The following is a 26,733-nucleotide window of genomic DNA, read 5'->3' on the forward strand; positions in this document are numbered from 1 at the left end:
TGTCCTACCAGGTTGAGCAGATTTTGGAAATTTAGACTTTTTCTAATGAGCAAAGTGTTAACATTCATATACATAACCCTTAGATGGATGTCTAGAATTTCTCTTTGTTTTTTTCCACTGGACAGGTAAATACCAGCTGTCCCCCACGGTGAATATGCCCCAAGATGACACTGTCATTATCGAGGATGACAGGCTGCCAGTACTCCCCCCACATCTCTCTGACCAGTCATCTTCCAGCTCCCACGATGATGTAGGATTTGTGACAACGGACACTGGCGCGTGGGCCAAGGCCGGCATCAGTGAGTCAGCAGAGTGGTAAGAGCACTGTTGGGAAACATCGGTTAATTGCAGTCACACTTGATTTTAGGGTTAAACGGTCTGTCACCGAGCACAGTGAATCAGTGTCTTTTATAGCGGTGTTCTGATTTAATAATAATGATTTAATACTCGTAGTTGTCACTCCTCAAACAAAAGATTCCCCCCAGCCTCATAAACCTGCCGAACTGTGTTAGCCTTTCCAGGGCTATCGTTAAGAGTTTAGCCAAACCAATGAGAAAACTACCACTCACCCCCAAACCCTACTCATTGAAGTTAAGTTTCACAAGTGAAACTTTTATTTTAGATCTGTGTTAATTTGACGAATTGTTTTCCTATTCCATAAATAAATTCTAAGCAAATCCCTCCGGTGACTGAGAGTTTGTAACAATTCGACGACTTTGGCCAAATTAGTAGTTGTTACGTTCTGGGAGGGGGAAGAAGCTTTTTCAGATTTTCTTTTTAGAGCGCTATAACTCTACTAGTCTTTGTACTTACTTCTAACATTATGACTTCAGGGGCAGTCTAATGCTATTTTTTCTCCTGTATCTCTAAAAATATAAGAAAGCATTTGATATTATTGAACCAGCGTGTGGCAGATAAATGTGGATGAGTGTCCTCATTTGCCTAGTAATTATATACATCAATAAGCGAAAGGAAGGTCCCTCCTAGGGATGACCTTGGAAGGCTGTAGTGATAATGAACGCAACCATGTGAAGCATTATACCAGAATCTTCTTCTTGCCCTTTCTCTGGGGTCTTTTAAGAATCCATCAGCAAAATGATATTTCAGTGTTGTGGCATTGAGCTACACTCAAGCCCGCGTGATAACAGCTTACCTTTGAACGAGTGTTTTGGTTCAACGTAGAGGGGGAACTACCATACAAAGTAAAAACCCACCTGACTCAGACGCTGTAGCATTTACCGCTGCAGTTTATATCTCTTTCTGAAAGTGAAAGCAATGACAGAAAAAGTAAGGATTAGATATTTGCAGTATTCATCGAAGGGACAAAAACCTTTTGAGTCTCCACCGTGATGAGGAATTTTGAAGGCAGCCATAGGAATAGATGTTTGGGGCCTTAAGAAATGCTGTATTGGTGAAAGTCAATAAACAACGAGCAGGGCTGGAGTGTGGCATTAATTTCCCTAAGGGGATTCATAAAACAGTGAGGACTTGTATGATTTTGCTGTGGGGAATGTGCAGGGGCTGGAAAAGAATATGAATGAAGGGTTATCCAAACAAGAATGGCAGCTGTTCTGAATCACAGCAGAAAATGTAAGCTTTTCCAGCCTGACAATATCTCCCTAATCCTTGATGAAAATGTTATGAAAACAAAAGGGCAATAAGGCAGGATTAATAACTGGAATTTTAATAACTTTTGGGGGGGGGTCAGGGTATGGTTACATTCTTTAAAGAGTCAGCTGTCAGTCCTGCAGACTAACTTGCTAAGTATGCTAGCGTATTGTTTCTTGTGTCTGAAATTAGTTTAATGGGAAGAATTAATTACGTTATGGTTTAAGAATATTTAGTTATTTTAAGATGCTTATTCACTCAAAAACTCATTTGCCGTTTTCAGTTGTGTATGTGTACAGTTCGCTGCACGATTGTGGAAGGCTGAATATGTCAAATGGCTAAAGTTTGCATTTCTTAACTGATAGAATATACTTGTTTTCAGTCCATGAACTGATTTAGGGAACATAACAACGTTTTTAAGGTGAAGAAGGTAAAACAGCAAATTCTCATCTTAGTGACAACATAATTTCGGAGGATATAAAATTAGTTTAAAAAATACGCCAATATGTGGCTTTCAGGAACAAAAATTTGTACTTCTTTGAAAAACCTTTACCCAATAATTTTTATTAAAAATGTATTGCAGATTCACTCTGTTCACACATTTGATGCCTAGTTTGGAATTCAGGTTTTCGTGTAATTCACACGATACAGAAAAGGGTTGACGAGCATGTGCAGGATAGTCGGAGAGATCAACTTTCAGTATCTAAAAGAATTACTCTTGGACTTCCCCGGCGGTCCCGTGGTTCAGACTCCGAGCTTCCACTGCAGGGGACGCGGGTGCGATCCCTGGTCGGGGAACTAAGATCCCGTATGCCGCGTGGCGCGGCCACAATGAACACACAAACAGAAAGAATTACTCTTAGTTCAAATATCATATTTAGTGTTTATTGTTGCAAGATTGTTCTCACCATATAGGTTTTAATTTTTCACTTCTAGGACTGTGTTTTCGAATTGGGGTGTATGTGTCCTGGAAATTATAAGCATAGTAGTACGTGGACACTACTATATAAGCATAATATACACACACATATATATTTAAGAAATATGTAAAAGCAGTCTACACTTATATGCATAATATATGCTGGAGCTCTGCACACACATGTATATACATACATACATACGTAGGGTCTAAGCAGAGTAGTACGAGAAGGGACACCTAAGCCTTCAAGGTGCACATGACCCTGCTGCTTCCTGGAACGTCAGATTTATTCTGGGCTTTACAGATGAGATATGATATGTTAAAAATGAAAAGATTTAGTGTAGGATGCAAGCAAAATAACATTGATTAGGATATAACATAGTGTTTTACATAAAAAAATCGTTTTTGCTTTGGGCTGAGCTCCCAGTCCCTGGGCCAGAACAAGGGTTAAGCAAGCTAGGTGCCCAGGGGAGCACATGTAAGGAGCTTCTCACTCGCAGGTGTGGCCCCTGAACTCACAGGACCCTGAGATCAGAGCTCCCTTGAATTCTGAGTCCCAGGCACCTACGTTGCCTCCTCCCCGGGCCCTGCTCTGTACTTGGTGGAAAAGATGGAGAAGGATCGTTCATTTCCTTTTTGAGGTTTCGGTTGGCGCTTGGTTTTTAAATACCTGTTTCCATTATCATAATTTTCATAACTTTGAAAATTTGAGATAGCAAGTCTTTGTTGGCTAATAATAATTTATTTTGCATGGTGGTCTGCAGTTTACTGAGGGCTTTCCCCTTGTGTCCTTGAATTCTCTCAGTGGCCCGGCCAGTGGTTGGGGCCACTCTTTTCTTCATGGAGCCAATGAAGACACAGGGGCTCAAAGCGTTCAGGCCACATCACCTGATGGCGAAGCACTGCCTTCATGTCTTCCTTGTCGCAGTTTTTGGTTTAGCCTTTCCCTAATGCCATCTGTCATTTCATGCACAGTGAATTGCAGCTAAATTTCTGATATGTATCCAAACCAGATCACTACCCTTTTATCAATATGCATGGTCATTCCCATAGGACCAATACAGGGTTAGAGAAGCTGGTTTCCAGCAGAAGCCTAAGGAGGGCGTGTATAGTGGAAGCGGACGTAGTGGAGAGGCCACCACATTCTAGCGTGTCCAGTGAGCTGTGGAGGGATGTTCTCCTACCTGTGGCCACATAGGCAAGGTGGCTCCACACTGATATAGGAGAGCTCTCTGTTTACTCACTGTGCTCAGCATAGAGAAGAACCACGTCATTGTGGGGCTGGGCTCACAACACCTGGTGGTGCTTCTGAAAGTGTTAGTGGGATTTTACAAATAGGACCGATTCCCCTGCCGCTTCCATTGTGAAGACACTTGATACTGTATCCTGTTACCACTGATCTGCCCTGTGTTTCATCGTCTCTGCGGGAGCCACCGTGTTGGTGTCACACAAACCAAATGCCATCCAGACTTAGTCATGCTTTTCCTGACTCCCTGGAATACCAGTCAGTCTCCCATCTGAGCATCCACAGAGTCTTCTGTGTGCTCCTGGTTTGGTATTCTTCTTAGGGAATAGAGATCTTTTCTTATTTATTACTTTGACTTTGGTACCCGGCACCACACATTCATCAGAGTAGGTTCTAATCGTGATTTGTTGAGTTGATTTCTTCTCAGTTGATTAAGTATTGCAGAGAAGCTACATCCTCATAAAACTACATGCCATAAAGGTGTTTTGTTTTTTTTTTCTGAAACACAAGATAAAGGATATATAAGATGACCAGAACATATCCTTTTTTTAACAAAATTTATTTTACTGAAGTATAGTTGATTTACAATGTTGTGTTAATTTCTGCTGTACAGCAAAGTGATTCAGTTATGCCTATATACATTCTTTTTCATATTCGTTTCCATTATGGTTTATCACAGGGTATTGAATAGAGTTCCTTGTGCGATACAGTAGGACCTTGTTGTTTATCCATTTTGTATATAATAGTTTGCATCTGCTAATCCCAAACTCCCAATCCATCCCTCCCCCATTCCCCTCCCCCTTGTCAACCACAAGTCTGCAGAACATACCCTTCTCAAAACTTCTATTCAGTTGCAATTCATATAGTCACGAATTTGCTGCCAGTATTTGTATTAATATATGAAAGTTTTCCTCAAAGATTCAGTCTTCCTCACATGGAGAAGGAATTGCTCTAAATGTAAATTAATGTCGTATTTTCCTGTCACCTCCTACACAACCACAGTTCTTTTTTTTTTTTTTTTTTTTTTTTTTTGCGGTACGCGGGCCTCTCACTCCCGCGGCCTCTCCCGTCGCGGAGCACAGGCTCCGGACGCCGGCCATGGCTCACGGACCCAGCGGCTCAGCGGCATGTGGGATCCTCCCAGATGGGGACACGAACCCGTGCTCCCTGCATTGGCAGGCGGACTCTCAACCACTGCGCCACCAGGGAAGCCCCACAGTTCTTTTGATGGACTATATTTGTGCTATTTAGTTTAAATATTTCTGAGGAATATCCATATACACACATTCATACACACAGGTGTAGATGAACTTTCCTGAGCGTCACGTCTCTTATTTTCAGTAAATGTTTTTATGTTTCTCTTTCTCTTCACACCAGCTCTTTGAGTCCAGACGTCGATCCAGTTCTTGCTTTTCAACGAGAGGGATTTGGACGTCAGAGTATGTCAGAAAAACGCACAAAGCAATTTTCAGATGCCAGTCAATTGGATTTCGTTAAAACGCGCAAATCGAAAAGCATGGATTTAGGTAGTGAGTACGATCTCCATGAACCTCTATCTAAATACGCTTTAGATGCTTTCAGATGAAAATCAATGGTCCCAAACACATGTCTGTTTACTGTGAGCCATAGAGAAAATAAATGCGAAATGAGGCAATTTGGCAAAAATTAGTTGTTCTCCAAGTTTGAGATAACCGTACTTCTAAGTGGCATGTTTACATCATGTGCAATATGTTAATATATATGTTTTCTGATGAGAAAAGAAACAAACACATGTGCCTATCATGCTCTATTCATGTATCTTTACTTGAAAAAAATGAAATGTTTTAACACTTTGGCTGCTGAAAACCAATTTCATCGGAATATGACTTGGTTGGTTGTGGGGACGCTCGAACCAGGAGAAGCAGTTTTGGAGAGAAACCATTATCTCAATCCATGTCTAGAGTTTGGTTACTTCCTCATATTTTCCTTCCATTGCTGTCCTTTAAGGTTTATTTGATAGAAACTCTTATGTGTTGATAATTAAGGCCTTTAAGTGGAGTCGTAATTTGAGAGCATATTTATTGTAGAAAGTATTTGGAAGCAAATGAGAGGAGGAAAATAATCCTAGTTGTTCAATCAAGCACCAATCAGGTAGTGTCTCTTTTTAAATCCAAATCCACCAAAAACCAAAACAAACAAACAAATTAATTAATTATATCCATACACCAATTGAATGATTAGAAAAACCTTCGTTAATCAACTAGAACGTATTTATGCTGTTCTCTGGTGGCTGTTTGTACTTCGAGACTAAAAACATTCATTTATCCCATGCAGAAAAGAAAAATCGGGCGATTCCTTGCCTCGCTAATTGTGATACGCTAACATATCAATAACACACGTGTCTGTGAAATGAGATGACTGGCATTGCATGGAGACACTGCTTTTTTCCCCCTTTTTTTTTGATTATGAATGTTTGCTTGATATTTCATATATTTTGCATGAAATATTACCTAAGAATTATCACCTAACTGAAAAGATCTGGGAATGGTTGAAGCATGTTGGGCTGTGGGACTAACTGGGCTAACCATTATACATTTACCTTTTAACAGTAGCTGACGAGACTAAACTCAATACAGTGGATGACCAGAAAGCAGGTAAGAATGGACACTTAGACTGTTGCCATAGAAACTGTGGTCCAAGGAGCTTATCATAATTGTAGAGCTGCCAATCACATAGCACGTAAACATAAATATTCCGGGCTGGCACGGATGTTTTCATAGAAGGAAATCAAATGGTACAAGAAAAGGAAAATTTTCTGTGAGAAGAAATTTATCACTGTAGTACATACTAAATGGAAATATAATTTAGTGCTTCAGAGACACTAAAACAACCTAGATCTTCTTAATTATATTTGTGTAGGAATGTTTTGTCACAATTTATAAAAAAAAGTCAAAATCCTGAAAACGTGATCTCTTAGGGTGGATTCTTTGTTTCAGAGTCATCTATCTGATGCTTAGGTTAACATCCAAAACATGATTCTCAAAGTGGTGATTTTCGTTTGACGGATAATGGCACAAATATAAATATTTTCACTGAAGGACAGTGTCTAGTATTGCTCTCATTAGTCACTCAGAAAAGCTTAGATCTTTTTCTGATGCAAGCATTAGTTTGTAGTTACCTAACATTGAATTAGACTATATATTGCGTCCTTATCTTTGTGAACCTGCTTGAAGGTTTTGTTTTTGTTTTTTGTTTTAATTTATTTATTTTTTGGCTGTGTTGGGTTTTCATTGCTGCGTGCGGGCTTTCTCTAGTTGCAGCGAGTGGGGGATACTCTTGGTTGCAGTGCGCGGGCTTCTCATTGTGGTGGCTTCTCTTGTTGAGGAGCACAGGCTCTAGGCGCGTGGGCTTCAGAAGTTGTGGCTCGCGGGCTCTGGAGCGCAGGCTCAGTAGTTGTGGCGCATGAGCTTCAGTAGTTGTGGCTCGCGGGCTCAGTAGTTGTGGCTTGTGGGCTCTAGAGCGCAGGCTCAGTAGTTGTGGCACATGGGCTTAGTTGCTCCACGGCATGTGGGATCTTCCCGGACCAGGGCTTGAACCCGTGTCCCCTGCATTGGCAGGCGGATTCTTAACCACTGTGCCATGAGGGAAGCCCTTGTTTTTGTTTTTCTTTTTCTTCTTAACTATTTAGGGCTTGCTTCTAAGATGCTGCCTAAATCATTCCGTAGAAACAATGGATTATTTTGAACTGGGTTTTACATGATAGTAGATTTTACATGTTATTTTATGACAATAATCAGAGGAAAGTCTTTATGTGTAATTAAAGTCATGTGCTTTGTACAATTGAGCGTTTTGATTTATTATTATAAGTTTGGAATAGAGTTTTAATTATTCGAGCTCCAGTATGATTTAGTTACACCACTTAGCACTAATTGGCTTCAATTCACCTTTTTAACCTGCAGTAGTAATTAGTTTTAGGCTTCTTGAAAAATGTGTATCCCACGTACATATGTAAAGATAATTGTGGACATGGTTGGAGTTTTCACGTTCTGTAAAGATAGATTGTAAAAACTACATCCAATAAATCATTGGATTAACTGTAGTGCAGGGCAATTAACAATAGCCTCAGCCCTTATTAAGTAGTTATTTCTTTTATCAAAACAAAGCATTTCATTGGAATTCTGAAGCAGGGCTAAAGAAAAACATTATTTGATAGTTTACGTATGTAAATTAGTCATTCGTTTTTGGAGTTAATGGTGTTCAGTACTTTTCAAGAAGTAACCCCTGTTCAAGTTAATGTTTATAAAAAACAAATTGAGCTGCTCAGATTAAAGAACATGACTTTATGTAATATGCCAATTAGGTAAAGTAAGGAAAATAGTTAATTTAAACAACTCACTAACAGGAAAAGAACAATTTATTATGATTAAAAAATAATATCCAGATTTCAGCTGAAAACATGAAATAACTTTCATGGTGAGAAGGCAGATTTTTATCATCTAATTGAATCATCTGCTTTCATAGTGCCTTAGAATGTTAGTTAGATCCTAGATAAAAAGCATTTATAAAATACTATATGTGATCTATCTTACCGAATTAAATTGGAAAAACTTGGGACAAAAAATTATTACATAGACATCAAAGTACTTTCTGGTCTATTGCTTTTAAATCTACAATGAATAAAATATCTACGCTGAATCCTTCCCATCCTCCAGAATTAGACAGTGAAGAGATTTTCAGTTATTTTTCTTTCTTCACTTCACTTGAATTGCTAAGATTATCATGATTTTACAGTTTAGTCCAAAGGTTTTTGGTAGAGTCACCGTGGCATTTTAGTGTAGATCATCTGTCTAGCTGTAAGCCTTTCATAATGAAAATTGAATTCCATTTCCCTTTGCCCTTGCAAAAGACATCCTCTCCTTTTTTTTGGTGAGAGAGGTATTAGTAGGTAAGAGTAGAAAAATAGACCTTAGGAAAATAGTATGATTATGATTTCCCCCTTTATTCCTGGATTTAGGAATCTTCTATGATATTTGGGGGGTAAATTTACTTTCTGCAAGAAAAGGAGGAACAGGAATAAGAGAATTGTGTTTCTAATAGTTTAATCCTTGAATATAAAAAATAAGCAAAGTGTCCTAATGACCTGAAAGATTTATATAAGGAGCTTCAAAATACTATTTTTAAATTATTATTTTACATTTAAAGTCATTTAAAATTATTTAAAATAATTTAAAAATTATTTAAAATAATTTAAAATTTAGAGACATTGATTTTTTTGTGTGTAAATAAAACTACTCTCTTGCCCCTACTTTAGATATTTTCAATTTTTATTGCTGCTAAATGATAAGTTTATGATGTTAGGAATCTCAGTGATCCTCATTTAGGAATCTTATTAATTTATTACTTAACAAAATCTCTGTTAAAGTTTCTTTGACAAACATACCACTTGCATGAATGAAATCCATGTTATAGATCAAGAGTCAGCAAGCTCTTTCTGTAAAGAGCCAGGGAGTAAATATGGTAGATCTTGTAGACCAAACAGTCTCTGGAGCAATTACTTAATTCTGATGTAGTGTGAAGGCAAGCCATGGAGGATATGCAAATGAGTGGACATGGCTGTGTTCCAGTCAGATTTTCCAGATTTGGCCCACAGTTTGCTGATTGCTGTTATAGATGCACAAATTATAGATGTTATGAAAATTTTCAACCATATGTAAAGACTGTAGTTTATTAACCTACCATATACCCAATACCCACTATATATAATTATCAACACTTTGCCAGAATGTTATACTACAGTGTTAAGAATTTAGAGAAAAGAGTAGATAGGTAAGCTCCCAATTATGCTTACAAAATATCTATTGCTGATTTAGTTACAATTCCATCATTTTTTTATCCCTGATTTGCTTGTGTTTTGTTTCTTAATAAATACATATATACATTTATCTATACATATATCAATATTTATATACATGTAATATATATACATTTATTTGAATAAATACTCATGCCATATCTGAAATTATTAAAGCGTTTAGTGCTCGAGTATCTTAAGTCAAATCTCAGCTAACTTTTCATACATAAATTATGTTTTGTTTTGTTTTGTTTTGTTTTGGCTGCGTTGGGCCTTCATTGCTGCATGTGGGCTTTCTCTAGTTGTGGCGAGCGGGGGCTGCTCTTCGTTGTGGTGTGCAGTCTTCTCATTGCAGTGGCTTCTCTTGTTGTGGAGCACAGGCTCTAGGCGCTCGGGCTTCAGTAATTGTGGCACGCAGGCTCAGTAGCTGTGGCTTGCGGGTTCTAGAGCACAGGCTCAAGAGCTGTGGCACATGGGCTTAGTTACTCTGCGGCATGTGGGATCTACCCGGACCAGGGATCGAACCCGTGTCCCCTGCATTGGCAGGCCGATTCTTAACCACTGAGCCACCAGGGAAGCCCATAAATTATGTTTTTATGATAATCTTTACTGGAAGTATCAAATCTTCATTGGAGATATATACATAGATACATATAGATACATACATGCATCCATACATAAACATGTCCTTTATGAAGCCAAGAAGGTACTGAATATTTGCCTTATAAAAGTTTATAGGACCTAAATGAAACTAGTAAGTTATGAAAATTGATAGGCGTGATTTATTCAGAAAAAGATCTTCCTAGTGCTAATTCTAGAAAATGTGAACGTAAATGTCCCTACCCAGGAATCATCTTTTCCCATTCTGTTTGATTTCTTACTTTTTCTTTCATTCTTTGGAACAAAATTCATTTTCCTTCCTGTGACATGACTTTTATGGGTATTTAAAACATGAACTTGTCAAAAATTATGGGGCTATCAAGAGAAAAAGTAAGATTGATCATCCTAGAAAGAAATATTGCTTGTGAATTTTTGTCATAAAATAAATAATCAAATATATACAAACCTGCATGGAAAAAGTTAAATAAATCATATTTTTCTCCCAAGCACAATGATTTATAGAATATTTTTTCTTTTTTAGAGTCATCTGTCTGCCTTTCTGCCTACGTTACATTTTAACATACTTATTCTAACTTAAAACTACCCCATTGTGAAAATCATGTGAAAGGTGTCATGTAAATGAATCTTAAAAAGATAATTCTTGTTTTGACTCTCCCAATTTAATTTTTATTCTGTTGACTCTGAGCAATGGAAAGCCCACGTCAGAACTATTTGTCTTCTAAGTGATAACATATCAAGGCTACTCCTTAATTATTGATCCACATATGGGCTGATGGCCCCACATGGAGAGAAACTATCCAGCCTCTCCTTCCCTCCCCCTTTTTTTTTTTTTTGCACCTGTCTTTTTAGCAGTATAAGTGAAGAACTAGTTCTATAACCTGGATTGCCCAGCTGGGGGTGGCTGGCATTTCAGCCATCTAGACGCTAAATTCATCTACCTCTGAGTGCCAGGTCAGGCAGTGATGGATGAGGTTGTCATACCTGGTTAAAGAAATCCATTTTATTGCATTCTAAAGCTTGGTTACCATCTTGGGACTTCCTGCCCTAGATACTCAAGTCACAGAGCCACATTTTTTTTTTTTTTTGATATTTATTTATTTATTTGGCTGCACCGGGTCTTAGTTGCAACACAGGGATCTTCGTTGTGGCATGCAGGATCTTTTTTTAGTTGCGGCATGTGGGATCTTAGTTCCCTGACCAGGGATTGAACCCAGGCCCCCCGCATTGGGAGCGCAGAGTCTTAACAACTGGATGACTAGCGAAGTCCCCAGAGTCACATTTTTAATCCTCTGAATTCTCCCCTGCCATCCTATGAAATTTTCTTGGTAATTGTGATGTCTTGTTCCTTCTGTTCATCACCTGTTTCTCTTTGCAGGCCTGGAGATCTAAGTACTCACATCCAGCTCTTGAGTCCTCTCTCCCTTACTTCTCTCTCTCTCTCTCTCCCGTATATAGTTTGTTTCTATTCACATTTTGTGTTGCTTTTCCAAGAGAACTACCATTTTCCAGAATTAGGTTTCTACCTGGTGCCAGGGTGCCCTGTTTCTATGGGTGACACGTGGTCTCCTGTGCTTTTCTTACTCGCTGAGTTGTCCGAACTTGCACCATGATGAGGAAAAGGCTTGATGAAACTCATTGAGGTGAAAGTTTCACTTCCATCTTGTAAATAACTTTAAACTGCCAAACAACGATTTCAGCTACATTTTGAAGCTTACTCTTGGTTGCTTCCCTTAGCCTTCTCATCATCCTGCTTTTCAAATGAGCTCCTGGGTTATTCTGCCTCTTTTATATTATTGACATAACTTGGAGCAAATGATTTGACAGAGATTTCATCTGTTAAGCTAAAAATGGAAACTAATAACGCAGAGTGTTTCCTAATGAGAATAGAGAAAATAGACCTACTTTAACATACATTTGGGAAAAGTTAAAATTAGTTACTGTTACTTTACTTTTTATATCTTGCCACCCACATTCCAGAAGTTGACGTTGAGCAAATAATTTATGTGCCTGATATTTTCCACAATTTGTAGATATTCAGACATGTAATTTTCTCCACTCATTCTAACTTTTTGTTTTTGCAAACCTCCAAGGTTCTCCCAGCAGAGATGTGGGGCCTTCCTTGGGTCTGAAGAAGTCAAGCTCTTTAGAGAGTCTGCAGACAGCAGTCGCTGAGGTGACTTTGAATGGGGACATTCCTTTCCATCGCCCGCGGCCGCGGATAATCCGAGGAAGGGGATGCAATGAAAGCTTCAGAGCTGCCATTGACAAGTCCTATGATAAACCCGTGGCAGATGATGACGATGAAGGCATGGAGACATGTAAGTTTACAATGTCTGAAAGAGTAGCCATGCCAGGCATCTCTATAGAGCAGCAGTTCTTAAAGTGTGCTCCAGGGAACCCTAGGGGTTCCCAGCATCCCTTCAAAGGGATCTAGGAGATCTAAATTATTTTCATAATAATAAGAAGATGTTATTTACCTTTTTTACTCTTATTCTCTCACAAGTGTACCGTTGGGTTTTCTAGAGGCAACATGTCATGTGATATTGCAATAGACTGAATGCAGAGAAGGTAGAAGAATCTTTTCAGCTAGATATTAAAGAGATTTGCCATTGTTCTCAATAATTGTTTTGGAAAATACAGTGGTTTTTTTTGTAAAAACCATAATTTCTGTTAACATGAAATCTATAATTTCTTATAAAGTAATTTGTATTTTTTAACTTTCTCAGTTTTAGTTTAGTAAATATTGATAGACATAACCCACATAAAATTTTGAGTCCTTAATGAATTTTAGGAGTATAAAGGTATCCTGAGACCAAAATATTTGAAAACCACTGCCGTATAGTATGTCTTTAATATATCTCAAATGAGTACATGTAACCATCTGTGATTTTGATAACATATTTTTGTTTTGTTTTTATGAATTCCTCTTGCTTTCCTTGAACTGAGCTAGCAAGACATATTTGTGTATGTGTATTTCCAAATTGCCAAGTATTTTAAACCAAGATTATTGAAAGTCAAAGGTTACCATGAATGAGCAATGTGTTTTCCATAGTATATTGAGAAAAAAGTAACATTTATAAATACGTACAAACGTATGCTTCAGGGAGTTGTCACTGTAGTTAAATATTTATGGTATAAAAATAGCCATTCAATTTAAACATAAGGAAGAAACTCAGTAGTGTATTTACTTAGAAGAGAAAGGACTGGAGTCCTAATAGAAAAAGTTGTTGATTAACTTATATTGTTCGTATCTACTAAATCACATTTTAGTTTTCTAACTTCAAAGTGACTCTACCCATCTAACCATTGTAAGAAAAGCTAGAGGGGGGAAAAAAAAGAGAAGAAAAGCTGGAGACACCACTGCCCAAGGTTAAAGCAGAGATCATTTAGGTGGATTGTAAACAGTTACAATTTCTTTTGGGTGAACCACTTTGATCACACATACCTAAGGAAGACTGTGCTGGGGAAGGAGAGTTTGAAATGAAAATCACATTCTGAGGAGATTTAAAGCAAAATTATATAATCTTTGCCTATCAGATATAATGTGTTTCGGAAGATGAATATTTCTGCCATAATGTAACACACAAAGCAAAGCTTAGGAGAGGATCACTGCTTTCTCCCCCAGATTTCTCAGTCTAAATCTGGACAGTTGTTCACTCCATGCAGCCAGTGATTTCAAATATATGCAGCTCATTGCTCCCAGATGAAGAACATATTTCCTAGTTTTGCTGCCAGTCCTGGTCTCCAAGATCCTGAGTCATATGAGCTTTCGACCCTCTTGGGTTTTTCCTGGAGTATCAGTGGTTCCTTGCCAGCCTTACCAGTATTACTTGTGCTGCCTTTCTAGGGTGGGGACCCTGTATCACTTAGAGATCTTGCCTCTGTCCTGGGTGCATATTTAATAAGAGATACAGTGCTTTGGCACCTCCATATTTGTTTTTGTAAGCACAGATTATGCTGCTGAGCTTTTTTCTTGTTCTGGTTAAAATGTTATTTAAATTCCCTCATAAATGCAATTTTCTCACATATATCACTTATGTGAAATATGCAACAGGGGATGGAATAGCTATCAGTACCAGGCATGTTCTTAATTCTGTGGCCTCCAGAGCTTTCCGCTGGTGTGAACATCTAAATTTGTCCCTCTATAAACTTAGTTTCCTTTTTTAATTGGAAAGAACAGATTTAAGTATTTTATTTGAAAACTTTTGTATTCAACTATCATCAAGACAAAACCAAGTAAATAGACAAACTACGACTTGTGAAGGGCAGGGAAAGTTCTGGACAAGAGCTGAGAGAGACACTGTGACAACGTGCACCTGCGACCACAAAGTGCTGGGTTTTCCCAAAGTCCTGACTTTAGGATGTATTTTTCCAGGCCAGTCTGGTGAACTTTGGATATGGCCAGAGAAAGGCAACTCTTCTACATTTCAAATGTTTGCAGTGCAGGTTGTCAAAACTGTGTGAGTAGGGTGACGTGAGCCTGGGGTCCAGATGACTTACATCCCATCCACGTTCTTCTCACCCATTTGGGATTTGGGTCAAGTTGCTCAACATCCTTGAGCTTTAATTCCCTCACTTGTAAAACGGAAGCTTTGGACGCCCAGGTCATTGATGCTCAGATTGTGTGTGGCGGCGGCCAGTGAAGAGTGGAGCCTCGGTGGTCTCAGGGAGTTGGGAAGCACATGGGCACCTGAGTGGGTGGGCTCTGTCAAAGTCACCAGCCCCCCCGCACCCCGCTGTCGCCTCAACAATCATGTGTTATTTATTGATTTACTTGTATTTTTTGACGGGGGTGCCGTGCGGCTCGTGGGATCTTACCCAGGGATCAAACCCGAGCCCCCTGCAGTGAAAGTGCCAAGTCCTAACCACTGGACCACCAGGGAATTCCCAGTCCTGGGTTTGTTTTGCTTTGTTTTGTTTTGTTTTTGTGGTACGCGGGCCTCTCACTGTTGTGGCCTCTCCCGTTGCAGAGCACAAGCTCCGGACACGCAGGCTCAGCGGCCATGGCTCACGGGCCCAGCCGCTCCGCGGCAAGTGGAATCTTCCCGGACCGGGGCACGAACCTGTGTCCCCTGCATCGGCAGGCGGACTCCCAACCACTGCGCCACTGGGGAGGCCCTAGTCCTGGGTTTTTAAAATCACTTTTCATACATTGTAGTTCTTTGTCAATTTTAAGTTTAAAAAAAAGGAAGTTCGCAGTTTTCCAGAAAAAGTTTGAAAAGCTCTGGTTTAGATGGTTCCATTTCTGAGGTCCTTTCCAGTTTTAACTTTCCATGACTCTGTTTCCCCCTTCACTTACTGACCTCCGTCCTGCCTGCCTGCTTCTCTCATTGTCTGTGAAGTCCATGAAGAAAGACACCACCGTGTCTTATTCCTGCGTAACCAGGCTCAGAGCTCGGCAAAGCATTGGAGTCAGTGACTGTTTGTGACATCAGTAAATGGACTCCTGCTTGACTAGCCCCACTGTTTGTGAGAGACACACACCCAGACACAGCAAGCCTCAGGCTGTGGCGCTCGGGGCAGCAGTGACATTTCACTCCTCCTGCTTGTGTCCCACGCTGGACCTGCATGTCTGAGACCTCCAGTGCCTCAGCAAACTGTTTGTTTTTCTTTAAAAAAAAAAAAAAAATCTCTCAAGGCTGGTGTTACTGCTGGTGGTCATGAGACTGTCACCTTTACGTATGACTAGGTACAGGTGTGAGAAGGAAGCCCTGCTTGCCTAGCTCCTCCTCTAGTTCCCTAAACACCATCCTTTTCCGAGTCAGGCTGTGGATTCTCACGGTGTGATCCACACACTCTCTTCCACTGTGTGCATTTGCGTTTCTGCTTATGCTCTTCATCCTCTGCTTGTGCTTCTCCCTTGGGCATCCTTGCCTGTGCCTCCCTCACCTGTGCGGCCTCGCCCGGCATCCTTGCCATATGGGAGCTGTCTCTGGCCACATGTCCAGGCCCTGCCGTCCTCGTGCTCTGTGGGACACTCCGTACAAGAAAGGGCCTTGTACAAGGGCCTTTCTTTTACGGAGGTGGAACTCCGGGCACTCAGTTACGGCCGCCGTTAAATTAAAGATGCCGAGTCACTGTTGACCGGTGCTCTGTAAGAGGACCCTGTCTGGGCAGACAGTCTTTGTTAGATGGCTGTCCTGTGAGGATGCAGTCCGCGCACCCTAGAAACATGGGGGCGGCATTACCTGTACCACCCAGCTGCCTGTTTCTGTCCTGTGCAGCCCTTTCCCACTTTACAGGAAAGGCGCTTAGGCAGAGGCCTGGTTGAATGCTGTTGTCAGTCGGGTCGAGGTCCTCCCGGGTGACTCTCTTTCACGGCTCGGAACAGGCTTGCCTCTTCTCAGCAGCATCGAAATTGTGGCATGCACACAACAATGGGGGCCAGGAGACTGGTGCGGGATCCATGTGGTATCTGGTATCTGTCATCTCCTGTAACACTTACGTGCTTCCTGTGGAGATGGCAGAAGCCAGTGTTTTTGTCTCTCATTTAATCCATCTGGCCTCTCCACATTGTGTGTGTCTGTCTGGATCAAGATGGAGCTTTGTATTCTGGGACCCATTATCTCCGAGGTCCTACCTGTGTTTGACAGGTCAGGGCATCTACAATCTGCTCCCTCTTCTATGCAAATCACACTCCCCGCCTGGCTCCCAGCAAGGAACTCCTCCATCCCCCATAATAAATCAGTTTCTGTTGGAACCAAGAACATGGATGCTATATAACATTGCTTTGTTTTATTTTTGAAAATATAGAGTCCCATTTTTTTTTTCTCTATTAAAAGTTGCCAAATTGTCAGCCTTACTATGAATTCAGTAACAGCTTTTTGTCCAGGTCAAGGAGGTGAAACACAACAAAACCGAAGACTATCCTATTAATTGTACTTCTCAATTTTAAGATCTATCCAGTTTACAATTTTAAATGTGAGAACTGTGAAAACATAGAGCCAGATTGCTTTTGAGTAGCTTGCCTACTTTCTTATAGTACTCTTAACAGATCAGAAAAAAAGCACTGCTCTAAAATATACATAACTTAGGTTAGCAGTGTGAGATTTGAAGAAACTGAATTTATGTTAGTAAATCAGCTAATCTGAAAGCTTCCAGGAGAATTTTTGTTTATTTTATTAGCTTCAAATAGGATATTGCATGAATATCTCAGACTCTCTACTCTCAGCATCCTCCACATTTCTAGCCACCTTTTGTCATTACATTTTGAGCAAAAAAAATGCAAACTAGGTTGTTATCTTAAGACACCCCATTAGATTACTGTTAATCTGTAGTGGAAGAATTCAGTATAGGGGTTTCAAAGTCGAAGTACTTTGTAAAAGATTTCCCATTTGATTAATCTGTCTTAATGGATAATTGGGTGTTGATCTATAAAAAATATTTGTTCTGAAGGGCTGGGAATAAGAATAACCTGTCTTATCCTCTTATGCCAATTTGTATACTTAAGTATCACTTGCAGTTTAAGAAAAGGAGCTTTGATTTTAGGAAATTTCTGAATGCAGTAGAGGTGTAAGCGTGTGAAGTAGCTGAAGCTATCTATTCCTTACATTTCTTTTTCTAAGTGAAAAGTAAGTTAAGCTAAAAGTATGATGAAAAGTCACATCTGAAGTGTTTGAATTATAGAATCCTCATTTTAAGCATTTTTTAATAAGGAAAAAGTATGTAAATAGATGACCAAGATCGTACTTAGGAACAAAATCATAGAATGCATGCCTTCTGATTTGTAGTCCTGTGAGTTTCCTAGAATATGAAACAAATTTCTGAGTGGGATAAGCCATTACACTGAAACTACTATAGAGTATGAATGAGTTGTAGTACCTAAAATCTGATATTTAAGCTCTAAGTTCCTGAGGGGCTGTGGGTGGTTCAACCCAGTGGATAAACTGACACTTGAGAAGCAGTGTGGTTAATGGTTAAGGGCCATTGTAGTGCACAGGTTACCATGGCACCAAACCGTGGAGGACCCACTCAGCCCATGTGGAAGTTGAGTGGGGTGGGAGAAGGCTTCCCAGAAGAGGTACTGTTTTAGGTGAGTAATATTGCTTGAGTGGTCTTCAGTGGGTGCGTAGGAAACATAGAGAGCCGGGACCACCTCTGGACCGCCATCATCCTATTAAGGTTCATGTATGCACTGCGGGTGAGGGCATGGTGAGGAGTGAGGTTTAAGACGTAGTCAGAGAACAGATCACAGACAGCCTCGTTTAAATCATTTTTGTTCATACTAAGGACCTTAAAGAGCATTTGAAGAATTTCAAGTAAAGGAATACGCTAGTTAGGGCTGTATGGGATGGCTTATTGGGGATGGGATGGTAAGTAGCAGTGTTGGTGGCAAGACTGGTTCTATGATCATAATGCAAGACTCCAGGTGAGTCATGATGCTTGGCAAAGCCAGAGGAAAGGGAGGGACTGCGTTTACATGCTTAGCATCTCACATGTAAAGATGGATGATGATGACGTGATTTTTCTCATTAGTACCTCCAGGCCCAGAAACTTAGAATCATCATCTCACTGTGTAATCACTCCGTTACCGAGGTTTCTTATTTTTTCCCCCATGAAATCTCCTAATTTCTCTCCTTCTGTCCAATGTAGCCCCACTCCTCATTGTTTAATATCTGAAGTTACTATTAGGATCTCCTAACTGGTCCAACTGTCTCTACATTGGCTGAGTAAGCTCCGGGATCACACCGTCTTCACAGTCCTTCAAGCTCCCGTGTGCATTCTCTCCCAGACCATGCACTGTCTGTGAGGCTTATCTTCTCACTGCCCTGACTGTCCCCTACCCTCTTGTGTACATTGGACTATCATCTTCCTTCTTCAAGACACTTGTTCCCAAGCAATCTAGTTTTCCTTTGATTTTCTAAAGCCCCAACTGGGTATGGACGCTCCCCGATTTACAATGGTTCCGCTTAGGATTTTTGGACTTTACGATGGTTCGAAAGTGATGTGCATTCAGTGGAAACCGTACATCTAACTTTGAACTTGGATCTTTTCCTGGGCAGGTGATATGCAGATCCTCTGTGGAGATGCTGGGCACTGGCAGCAGCCGCAGCTCCCAGTCAGCCACGTGATCACAAGTGGAAACAACCGATACGCTGACAACTGTTCTGGTTTCCACTTTCAGCACTGTATTCACGAAATTACATGCGACATTCAACACTTTATTATAACCTAGGCTCTGTGTTAGATGACTAGGCTAATGTCAGTGTTCTGAGCACATTTAAGGTAGGCGAAGCTAAGCTATGATGTTCGGCAGGTTAGATGTATTCAGTGTATTTTTGACTTACGGTATTTTCAGTTTATGTTGGGTTTAACAGGCCGTAACCCCATCATAACTCAAGAAAAATCTGTATATAGTTGTATCTGAGACTTTTTAATATAAAATATTTTTTTAACATTAAGAAATTTTGTGGATCTCGCAGTTTGGATTGTAGGGCATGGGAGTTGAGAACACTGGCTTTTAGGGGACAATTGTTTTGATTTCTCAGTACATAGCAAAACAGAGCACTGCTCTCCATTCACTGTTTCATCACATTTGCACATTTTTATGTTATTTGTTTTTGTTTTTTCACTTAAAAGAGTCAGAGCAGTGGCCTGGACACTCTTTCCTTGGCACCGTAATTTTTTTGTATATTGTTAAAATATACATTTGACACCAATTCAGTCCTTGATAAAAATAAAATTCCTAGTGGCAATTCCAACAGCAGGGTTATGAGCGCTACCATTTTCATTGTGTAGCCAGTCCATTGGGTCTGTTGAAAGGAAAGCGTTCAGCTTCTTTATACGTTGTCCCCTGTGCACAGGAAACAGTGTCTATTGTGGACCATCATTTGTATGTGAAAATCAATTATACACTGAAAGCAAATTTGCAAGCATTCGGAAAATGGAGGGTGTGATCCTCATTGTATTTGTTCTGCGGCATTCTCCTGGGCAGGGGGGATAGTGGAGGTGGCATTCTACCAAGATCTTCAGGAACATTTTACCTGTTTGTTTGGAGGGATGCATTAAAGAAAACTTTAGACTGTGAAGTAAAAGTAAAGAATGGTTTTTGATAATAAGTCTCAAACTCTTTGGAAGTGTGGTTTTATTGTTTTTGTCTCTCAACTCCTTACCCCAATGTAAACTAAGAGGTTGGCTTTTTTTTTTTTTAATGAAATAAATCTACTTTTAGAAGAGTGGGTTTTCGGAATCATCTATTTGAACGTTCCTCCAGTTGCTGAAAACCCTTCTCTAAGCCTGCTGATAAACGTCACCCACTTCCTTCATGGCTTTTTCTCCTTTCACCGTCACGTTCTCTGTTCTTCATAATATCAGTTGTTACTCCCACACCACATTTTAGTATAAAAACTTCTTCATTCTTCTTGCCAGCTTTGTGTGTGTATGTGTTTTTTTTTAAATGTTCGGAAAAAGCTAAGTTTTTCCATTGCCAAAAGCTCATCGTTCTAATGTTAAAAGTCAGGGTCCAGGAAAGCAGGTCCTATTACTCAGTACCATCTGTGTCACTAGCTGTTCATTTCTTACATCTTTTCTTCCTTCTCCAAAGTCAAATGTTCAACTAAACTAAGAAACAAAAATAATATGTGTATACATATATAAAAATATATATGTATATCTATTTATTTTATTTATAATAAAATGTTCTCACATCCTATGCAGGATTTGCAGTGCCTGGGAGTTCAGTCCTCATTTATTTTTAGTGCATTGTATCTTACCTAACATTAGTCAATAGAAATTGGTAGTGGTCAGTGGATTTGCTAAGTCTAGTGAAATTTTCCAATTACTAATGTCTCACTTTTTAACTCACTCATTTTAAATTTTAAGCAGATAGATTCTGAAGACTGCGTAATCCTGTGTCCAGTTATTACGTTTAATCCTTTGTCTTCCAAAGTAAATTGGAAATTACTCAAGAATATGTGCTTCTATTATTAGATCTTTCTAATTCCTAGAGTAGTTCTTTCGAAACAGGGAACAGTAAAGGATGGTTTTCACATGATGGGCTCTTTGTTCAGTCCACTCAACAAATATTTAATAACACTTCTTTGAGCTATGCCCTCAGAGAAGAGTACTTGCTCACTGGCAAATAAGAATAATGCTGTCGTTTTCATTTTGTATTTCTCTGTTTTGTGTTTCTCTGGATGTTTGTACCAATTCATTTAACACTAGTAACAAGTCCGAATAAATAATTCTAGTAAAATTGTCAAAGCTGCCTAGAGTGACATTAACCGCTAAATCTTACACTTGTGATAAATAGTACTGTGGTTATTCCACAGCTGCTCTAAAGTTTGATTTATATAATGTACCTATTAGGATGCTTTCTGCTGCATTTAGTAGAAAACCCAGCTCAGACCAGCTCAAGCCATGGGGAAATACACTGTCCTACATAACTGGTTCTAGAGTTGGGTAGCTTCCAGGATTATTGATTCCACAGCCTAACGGTGTTATCAAAGCCCCGCCATCCTTCTGACCCTTCTGCCACACTGGCCACAAGTCAGCTTAACCCGAGGGTAACCGCAGGGCTCAGAGGCCTCGTGCTTTCCTGATCACGTCCAACTGAAGGGAGTGAGCCATCTCCCCACGCATGGAATATGTCCATTCGGGGTGATGGGGCCATTCTTGGACTAATAACATTGGACTAATAAATCAACAGGGGCAGGGGGCCATAGGTTGGTATAAATTTAGTAATGAATTCACCCCTTGAAGCTGGGTTGCATTCCTGAACACAATCGGAGTTCATTAGGAAGAAGAAACGGAGAAGTGGATTTGGGATAAGCAAGCAATGGAGATCATTACAGTCCCAACAGTAGTATTGCTTCTCAATGGAAAAAAAAGACCCTGTGGCTTAGAGTCAACTGTTGACAATGAAATGTGTGTGATGACGAGATCGAAGTGTTTATTTATGGCAGAAGCTGCAGAACTTTGAGGTTCAGTTGACGCCTAAGGTCATTTTCTCCATAATCGTTACCACGTATGTGCTCAGTCTTTTCCAGACTTCTCGGTGACCCAGTCCTAACGTGATATCTTGCAGAACTGAGTAGCTGAATTTGTCGCACGGACTAGCATTTTAATTGAGCTGTATTTGCATCTGTTGAAAACATGGTAATTAGGTATGTCTTAATTATAGAATGTGCTGCCTGAAAGAAAAATAAGCAGCTTCACGTTATACCTTCTTTAAAAAGAGAAACTTGAAAGTATCTGTTTTTATAGGTAATCACACGGGAAAGTAGCTGATAATGCAGTGCACAGAGCAGAAATGTTAGTCAAAAACAGAAATTTCCATTTGTTTGGAAGGAGGTAATCATCTTCCTTTGTGCAGACTATCTGCAGAAGGAAAGCAAACAATCTGCAAAGAGCAAAATTAAGGAGAAAAAATGTAAAATTTATATAGCATTTAAAATAGTCAATTACCTAAATGTAGGTTTATGATTAGTCCGTGCATCGTAATTTATTGTATGAACGCCATCAATCAAGCCGTTTACGGATGATATATTACCAGTACTTTTCTTACTTGAAAAATTGTTTATCTGAATATCTTTTGTAGTTTAAGAGAATAAAAATATTTTATGTACCTTATTATAAAGCTAGTATTAAATGTACAAAGACTGGTTTTAAAACTGAAAACAAAATCTGACTATCAGTGACCTTGAATACATACATTTTTTTAAAAAAATTAAGCACGTGTCACCAATTTACTTAAGCTTTTAAAAACCACAGTAATTCTGCATAGGGATGGGGTAAAGTGAGATTCTTATTTTTCTCTATCAAATAATTTTAGCGTTTGAAGCGTACACAATGTAATACTCTAAAAGAACATCTTCTGTTTATGCATATGAAGGCACATATTGCTAAATATTTTTAATTAGTTGGCATTCAGAGGGGTTAGTTACATGAGTACACCCCCAGAAGAGTTTCTGTGATAGTGTATTATCTAAATCAGAATGTTCAGAATAAGCATAAAGAATTCTCAAATGTGCAAGTACAATTGTAAAACAGTCCACTTGCTCGGGGCAGGAAACAGAGCGAGGAGTTTTGATTTTATACAATGAGGTTACAAAACCTGAAGTTAATAAATGACTTAATACTAATTTTCTCTGTTTCACCCAGTTTAGAAAATAAGTTGTTTTACATACACCAGGAAATGATTGTGAATATGAAAGGAATTGGCAACAAATGTGACTTCAGCATATAGTTCGTTGTGAACGCGCTGCCTTTATCCTGTGACGGAGCCAAGAGCAGACATATGTCCCATGTGCCTCTCCCAAAACTATTAGGCAGAAAACTAGCAGAATCACTACTGATCTTTCCATTCATGATTTATGACAGTGGTCCCTGTGGAAGACGAAGTCTTTTACATGTCTTGAGCTCGTTTTTTTTTTTGTTTATAGTCCCAGACATTGTAGGGGGCCAGGCAAGCCACTGGATAATAGGTAGAGCCCAGACAATAATAGCGTAAAGCTCTACCAGAAACTGACGAGAGCTTAACCAAGCACAGTGGCCTGCCTGGGGTTACTGTTACCGGGGTGTGGCATGTGTTGTCAGGCTTCATTAGAGGAGCGTAGACATTGTTCTGAAGCTAGAGGATGGTGATGTGCAGAGGTTGGATAAAAGTTTGTCTGGTTGGGATAAAGTCACGAGTCAGGCTCACCAGTAGTCTTCCAGTTAAAACAGCCATTTACGGGCAGCCGCCGTCTGCTCAGCAGTCCTCATTTTAGAAGTTTGGGGAATGGGAAACGGACCTGTGATCGTACCACATGAGAAGTGCAATAATAAAAGTTTGTACAAAGCACTATGGACGGATAGGTAAAAGGAGTTTTGTCTGCGAGACTTTTAGAATAATCACCAGCGTCCATTTATCTAACTTGAGCGTACCAATAGACACACCTAGGTTTTGTAGTTCCCGGGAACTTTTGAGAACTGTTTTATCCTGATTTGGTCCATTACCTCAAAGTTGAGGCCACACCCATTTCCCATAATGTGGAAGCCATGGTTTACCATCAGTTAGAGCACAGCCAAGTTCAAGGGTGTTTTCAGACAAGATGCTCCAACCCTGCATAAGCTATATTTACATTTTCTTGGGGAACGCCCCTTGAAAAGGCTACACAGCAAGCCCCCCGGGCCAGGGGTCTTTCCCTGCTCTCTGTGCACCACACAAAAATGACAGCCTTAACTCAGCGTTTATTTGTAACGCTATGGATTTTCACTAGCAATGCCCGTCTGAAAGCTGTAACTGGCTTTCCCTAACACACCCGCACAATTCCTTTTCCATATGAACTGACGGAGAGGGAAAGAAGCAACTTTTTAAAAAGCTGCCTTGTCTCTTGCAAGAGGAGAGTGGCTTCCAGTTAGATACCCCAGTGCAGAGGGAGGCCAGCCTTCCTGCTCATCTCTGTGCTTGGGAGCCGGTCCTCGAGTCCCTGTGCACATTTGATTGAGCTTCTGGAGTGATTTCCTCAGTAGCAGCTACAAGTCACGGAGCTGAATGACTGCAGGATTGACAGTGGGTTTCTTGAGATGCAGTGCTGGCTGCTGGAATGATCTTCTGGGCAGACCGTGGAGTGACTGGATGATAGATGACCAACATCCATGCTGTATGAAGCGTGGAACTGAGCAATCACAGAGTTGATCAAAGAAATGCATGAAGGTCTGGCTGAGGTACAATTGTACTGGAATACAATAGTAGAGCGAGCCCCACACTGGCGGTGTGCTGGCCCCAGATCTCTCTGTTTCCTCAGCAAGAAATGGAAGAGGTTGGTCTAAATGACCTCCAAAGTACCTTCCGGTTTTAGACACAGTGGTGTTTTTACTCTTTGGCTGTACCCAGGGCATGACCTGCTGGGATGGGAAATATGTTGGCTTGTATTTTTAATCAAATGTGAAAACAAAAGAATTCTACACTTTTTCTGTTATTATGTTAAATAATTGGCACTTTGTAAAAAACTGAATTACTTGGTTATGGTTGTGCCATCGTTTGATAGCATCTTCTATGATCTGTGAGGGTTTAATAGCAGAACAAAGATACTAAGATTGTTTTTTTAATTTAATTTTTATTTTACATTAGAGTATAGTTGATGTACAATGTTGTGTTAGTTTCAGGTGTACGGCAAGTTGATTCAGTTATACATATACATTATATCCATTCTTTTTTAGATTCTTTTCCCATGTAGGCTATTACAGAGTATTGAGCAGAGTTCCTTGTTCCCTGTTGATTATCTTTTATTTTTATTTTATTTTATTTTATAAATTTATTTATTTATTTATTTTTGGCCGTGTTGGGTCTTCGTTGCTGTGTGCGGGCTTTCTCTAGTTGCGGCAAACGGGGGCTACTCTTGGTTGCGGTGCGCGGGCTTCTCATTGCGCTGGCTTCTCTTGTTGTGGAGCACGGGCTCTAGGCGTGTGGGCTTCAGTAGTTGTGGCACGTGGGCTCAGCAGTTGTGTCTTGCGGGCTCTAGAGCTCAGGCTCAGTAGTTGTGGTGCACGGGCTTCACTGCTCCACGCATGTGGGATCTTCCCGGCCCAGGGCTCGAACCTGTGTCCCTTGCATTGGCAGGCAAATTCTTAACCACTGCGCCACCAGGGAACCCCTGATTATCTGTTTTATATATAGTAGTATGTGTATGTTAATCCCAAATGCCTGATTTATCCCTCCCCTTGCCTTTCCCCCTGGGTAACCATAAGTTTGTTTTCCAAGTCTGTGAGTCTGTTTCTGTTTTGCAAATAAATTGATACTAGTATTGTTTTAACTGGTCTTCTTATACTCTTGATTTTGTGTGTTGCTAACTCAAGTGCTGGTGGAGAGGCAAGACTGAATTTCATTTGAAGATATATTAATTTGATCTAGAGGTCAGTTCTTTGTGAAAGATTTCTAACTGTCTTATATATTTCTCTGTTAGAAGAAGCGGAAAAACACTGATTCATACTTTATTTGTTGATGCAGGGGGAAAATGACCTCAGATTTCAAGGGGTAATCTGGAACCCCAATAATTCTTATTATCGATATATTTGTAAGAACAGCTGAGGCAGCTAATCTGGAAGAAGGTTTATGAGAATGGCTGTTGATGTGTGTATCTATCGCTTCTTAATATAGAAATTCCTAAAGTTCTTTTGTAGGTAGAAACCTACTCTAGTTACTTGTCATTCTTTCAAATGCAAAAGGTTGGGGCTATGCCCTTGGACCACATGCTTACTAAGTGTTGCTTCAAAGGATGGAACGTCGTTATCACTAAGCAGAGCTTTTATCTGCAAAGTTCAAAGGAGTGTGAGGCTGTGGATTTATGCCTTCGTGTCTCCATCCGCCTCTGTTCACCTGCCATTGTGTCGACCGACATGCCAAATTATTTTGGATTAGAACATTCAGGAGCGTTGGCTTATGACGTTGGCCTTTGAATGACAATATAAGGAAAAGTTAGGCTGTGAAGATCCAGTTTTCTCTACGCAGAAATCACAAAGGGTCATACATATTTGGGAGGCTGAGGAAAGGAGTCCTGTGCTGACACTGGTGTGCTCACGAGGGAG

The 26,733-nt window shown here is 40.0% G+C and overlaps 1 protein-coding gene across 22 annotated transcripts in view; it reads left to right on the forward strand.

Moving 5' to 3' along the window:
* Positions 1 to 26,733, forward strand: part of PARD3 (par-3 family cell polarity regulator) — a 673,340-nt gene that overhangs the window by 399,276 nt on the left and 247,331 nt on the right. For 15 of the 22 annotated variants that reach the window (XM_027121740.1, XM_027121736.1, XM_027121744.1 and 12 more), the window contains 4 exons: positions 126 to 315; positions 5,151 to 5,302; positions 6,362 to 6,406; positions 12,315 to 12,542. In XM_027121740.1, the coding sequence (XP_026977541.1) occupies positions 126 to 315; positions 5,151 to 5,302; positions 6,362 to 6,406; positions 12,315 to 12,542 (615 nt within the window). The remainder of the gene's footprint in view (positions 1 to 125; positions 316 to 5,150; positions 5,303 to 6,361; positions 6,407 to 12,314; positions 12,543 to 26,733) is intronic. The other 7 variants (XM_027121747.1, XM_027121737.1, XM_027121759.1 and 4 more) reach the window with 2 other exon arrangements.

Source organism: Aethalodelphis obliquidens, unplaced genomic scaffold (genome assembly GCF_003676395.1).
Source record: "Aethalodelphis obliquidens isolate GAN/ISIS:26980383/991018 unplaced genomic scaffold, ASM367639v1 scaffold23, whole genome shotgun sequence".
In the NCBI taxonomy this organism is placed as follows: domain Eukaryota; kingdom Metazoa; phylum Chordata; class Mammalia; order Artiodactyla; family Delphinidae; genus Aethalodelphis; species Aethalodelphis obliquidens.